A 4531-nucleotide genomic window follows, 5' to 3' on the forward strand; every position below is an offset into this window, starting at 1 on the left:
GAAATTCAGAAATTCAGAAATTCAGAAATTCAGAAATTCAGAAATTCAGAAATTCAGAAATTCAGAAATTCAGAAATTCAGAAATTCAGAAATTCAGAAATTCAGAAATTCAGAAATTCAGAAATTCAGAAATTCAGAAATTCAGAAATTCAGAAATTCAGAAATTCAGAAATTCAGAAATTCGGAAATTCAGAAATTCAGAAATTCAGAAATTCAGAAATTCGGAAATTCAGAAATTCAGAAATTCAGAAATTCAGAAATTCGGAAGTTCCTCAAAAATAAAGTGTAACTCCAATTAAATTGTTTTCGTCATTCATCCTCATTTGTTTAAAGTTTATATACGTCTGGTGTTGATAATTATATGGTTGACGCATTAAAAAAGTGGGCGGAGTCAAAATTATACGTTAGTTATAGGCTCAAATATGGATTCACAAACTATACGGCAGTGTAGCTCAAGCTCAACTCCTCGATGCCCTGTGAATAAAGGTAATTCTTTTTTTGTTATTTTTAAAGGTTTTTAAGATTCCAAAATTATTTTTTTTTTCTAAAATTTTCTTCTTCAGATGAACATCTTCAGATGGATATGCAATTTTGATAATAAATTATTCGTGGTCACAGCTCTCATATATCTGTTCATTGAAGAAACTTGTTATCGGTATCCCAGGGGACAAAAAGAGATAGCAGATCGTAGAAATCCTCCAGTCAAAGGGTTTGTGATAACCAAGAAGGATGATCCACAAGAGGTGACGTTTTCTGAACTCCTGGGATCATCTTCTTCTGGAAAAACGTTTTTCGAAAAATTCGCACAGCTGGTTTTTGGAGAAAACCAGCAGCCACCTGGAACGACGCCAGCTGAAGGATCCACTGAATCTCCAACGTCTCTAGATTCAGAAGAAATTCCACCTATCCCATCCTCAAATCCTTGGGTATTGACCAGAATCAAAAACCGAATTATAGTGTACAGCTACGTGCTCTGTGGTCGACGCTGCGATCAGTTGGGAATCGAAAGTGAGTACAACTTCTTTCAAAATTGATATTCAAATAAAAGCTAAAATGCAAAATGTAGATCTTCCGTACTTGCGACCGGTCCTTCGCGGGATCTGCCATAGTTTCGTCTAAAACAAATATTTTTAGACCAACCAAATTAGATATGATAAAACTCGACAAGTACTACAAAATAATATTGTTTTAAAAATTGTGTCTTGTCTATGAACAAAGTTACAAACAAAAAAAAACAGAGTCTCGGACCGGCTCGGGCCGACGCGAAAAGGCCCGGCCACTTTATGATTTGTAACTTTGTTCATAGACAAGATACAGTTCTCCAAATAGCATTATTTTGTAGAACTTGCCGAGTTCTATCATGTCTAATTGAGTTGGTCTGAAAATATTGTCTCTGAAAGAAACTATAGCGAGGCCCGCGAAGGGCCCTTCAACGGCTCGGTCGCAAGTATGGTAGGTGCTAATCGATCCAAAAGTTCTTTAAACTTTGAATATTTCGAAAATCTAAAATGCGAATCGAATTTGAAGAGAGTTATGAGCTTGAGAACATTGTGACTTGATGCTCAAAGCAGTCTTTTTGTAGTACTACTGGAGAGCGTTTTGTTTAGTGTCTCCCACTGAACTAGCCTAAACTCTCAAAATGTGAATTTTATATCATTTTAGGGGAAATTTTAAGATCTGCAATTCAAAATCAAAATTTCGCAAAAATATTGAGCTTGAAGCAAGTTATACCAATTTCCAGACATCACCTCCACCTGTGATTCTGCCCATTCAATCACAAAGAAGCTCGTGAGAGAAGTCTGTTGTCCTCATTACAATCCATCAGAAAAATTGATTATTCAAAAAGTGTTTTCTACTGTTGGACAGATTATTCATGATCTTTTTTATGGAGATTATGGGACGTCAGAAGCATCTGAACTTTTGAAATCACCACCGGAAGGCAAGGTTAACGAAAAAGCTCAGGACCAGACCCAAGATCTTGTAATCGAAAAAAAGAGATCATGTCAAAAAGCTCGAGAACCTTCTACATCATGTGGCATTGCTCATCCAATTCAAATGGAAGCCGCTGGACCAGTACTCGACCAATGCAGCTATGTAGCCGTTGAAGAATCCCACGGTAGGATTTTTTTAGAATCTTTTAACATCTCTAAAAGATTCAGAACCATCCAGTAAAAGTTATGGTTTCTTGACAGCCAATTCAGCTGTTCCGCAACCCCACATTCTTCCCAAACTAGATCTCGAACAGATTATTATGTCCAACTTCAGGGCAACATGGCCATAGAAGGTATATTTCTTTGAAATTATTGAAAACCTACATTCGTTTGCGAAAAATGAGAATTCTAGCTTACCTGGAAGCTGAAATATAGCCGTTTGAAGTTAAGAAGAGACGCAGACAGTTAGAGTGTCTTGCTGTCTGCGCTCTCTTCTCTTCACACAGACTCTCGACCCACAACTTCAAAGCGCTGTATCTCGGCTTCTAGGTGAGCTAGAAACTTGGTATTCAGACCAAACTTTGTTTCAGAATTTGTATTTTTCAAATTTTAAAAAATCCTAAAAAATTTCAAATGTTCAAAATTCCAGATTGACATCATCTTGCAAACTTGAGCATCAAATCGGTCAGCAATGGAGATTCCAGTTTCCTAATAAAGAAATCTTTCAAATTTAATACAAATTTTCAATATTCCAATACCTCTTTTTTTTTAATTCGTGTCTCAATTTCTATGTATTGTTCTGTGATTTCCAGATTTTTTTTCAAATTAATATATCTTTTTCAGATTTTTTTTCCCATTTTTTCGAATGTTTTGATGTATGACTCTGTTTTGGTCTTTTTCAGTAGCAGAATACACTTCAGTGTGCTCCAAAAAATGGGGGGCGGAGCATAAAAAGTACAAAAAGCGGCGGGCGGAATTTTTATATTCAAGCTTTTGATTTTCAAATTTTCGAAAATTCCAAAAAATCTTAATTTCAGATGTTGGACATTGACATCAAAATAGTCACCATCGCAGCTCTATTGCTCCTCTTTGCTCTGGAAACGGGCATTCGCTATTCAATGGGACAAAAATCGGTCAAAAATCGACAAATTTTGGAATCAGGACCTCCAGAAAACCTGCCAGACCCTTCAGAATTCAAGAAATCATCATCTGAAAAATCAGCTGACGATCAGGCCCAAGAGACCGTAACCGATGACCAGAAAAATAGCCAAAAAGCTCAAGAACCTTCTGGAATACCTGACATAGCTCATAGAAAATTTCCAACAATGGAAGAGGAAATCGCAAGCTTGGAAGAATTAAGCAACAAATACGGTAATGGACCACCCGCCAAGAGTTTTCTGACACATCGAAAAAGTTTCAGAAGCATCTCGTTCTGCTCAGAGGCGTCGGTATCAATAGCAATCCGGGAAATCGTCTTCTAGAGCAGTTGAAGCTGAAATTCACCAAGAATAAGTACGTTTGAGAAAAATTAGACAAGAAATACAGTATATTCCAAGGAAAACGAGAGTTCTAGCTCATCTGAAACCCGAGATACAGTCATTCAGGTTTGAAGAGACGCAGACTGTTAGAGTGTCTTGTTGTCTGCGCCCTCTCTCGCTCTCTCGCTCCTCAAGTTTCAAAATGTCGTATCTCGGCTCGCAGATGACCCAGAAACTTGGTTTTTAGCGCAAAATTTGTATCAGAATTTGCGTTTCTAATTTTTCAAAATTTCCAAAATATCGAGATTCAAGATTTCCATACTTTCCGTTTTCATAGATCTTCAGGAATACCTAATTTTCTGACAAAAAACATGTATTTCTATTCAATTTTGAGCTCTATAGCTGCTCTAGAAACCGAGATACAGCGCTTTAAAGTTTAGAAGAGACGCAGACAGTCAGAGTGTCTCGTCGTCTGCGCTTCCACACGCGCTCTAGTCGTCCAAAACTCCAAATAGCTGTATCTCGGCTCCCAGATAAGCTAGAAAGTTGGTCTATAATTCAAAATGTGTCTTTTTTGAACGAAAACGTGTAAAAACAACAAAATAATCGTTCTACTGTCATTTCCTCGTTTTTTATCTACAGTAACCCTACCTACAGTAATCTTTGAATTTCCATTCCCCTTATTAAGACGCTCGTGTTACTTTGAAACATCAAATTTTTGTTTTCGTGCATTTTCTGATCACATGTGACCTGATCACACTTTCCAAAATATTATATTTTCATTGGTGCGTTAATATCCCAAGAAGGGTATAATTAGCGGAAAAATTTGGAAGGTAGTGCGTAAACAGGGTGATTCATCAGTGCATATTTGAAAGTTCATGAAATTTTTGAGAAATAGAGGAAATAAAAAATTTAGGTTGGGATTTTTTTATTTGAGATTCCAAGATCCTGGAGATTTCAAAAATTAAAAAAATCCCAGAAATTATTTCATGAGAAATCTTCAAAAAATTACACACAATCTCATCCAAAAATCACATCTCTATCTTATCTGGAACCCGAGACACGGCCATTTGAAGTTTCAGACAACTAGAGAGTGGGGGGAAGAGGGAGAGCGCAGACAAC

General features: G+C 36.8%; 2 protein-coding genes across 2 annotated transcripts; both read left to right on the forward strand.

Moving 5' to 3' along the window:
- Window positions 1-563: 563 nt before the first annotated feature.
- On the forward strand, window positions 564-2585 carry CBG26603 (the record flags this gene model as incomplete). The annotated part of the gene is made up of 3 exons (XM_045241388.1): window positions 564-1008; window positions 1742-2116; window positions 2581-2585. 3 exons carry the CDS (start codon window positions 564-566, stop codon window positions 2583-2585), a joined length of 825 nt encoding a protein of 274 aa, XP_045100142.1.
- Window positions 2586-2968: 383 nt separating this feature from the next.
- CBG26604 lies at window positions 2969-3412 on the forward strand (the record flags this gene model as incomplete). The annotated part of the gene is made up of 1 exon (XM_045241389.1): window positions 2969-3412. The coding sequence occupies one exon, from the start codon at window positions 2969-2971 to the stop codon at window positions 3410-3412; it is 444 nt and encodes a 147-aa protein (XP_045100143.1).
- Between the last annotated feature and the right edge of the window lie 1119 nt (window positions 3413-4531).

The sequence above is a fragment of the Caenorhabditis briggsae genome (genome assembly GCF_000004555.2).
Source record: "Caenorhabditis briggsae complete genome, chrI, whole genome shotgun sequence".
In the NCBI taxonomy this organism is placed as follows: domain Eukaryota; kingdom Metazoa; phylum Nematoda; class Chromadorea; order Rhabditida; family Rhabditidae; genus Caenorhabditis; species Caenorhabditis briggsae.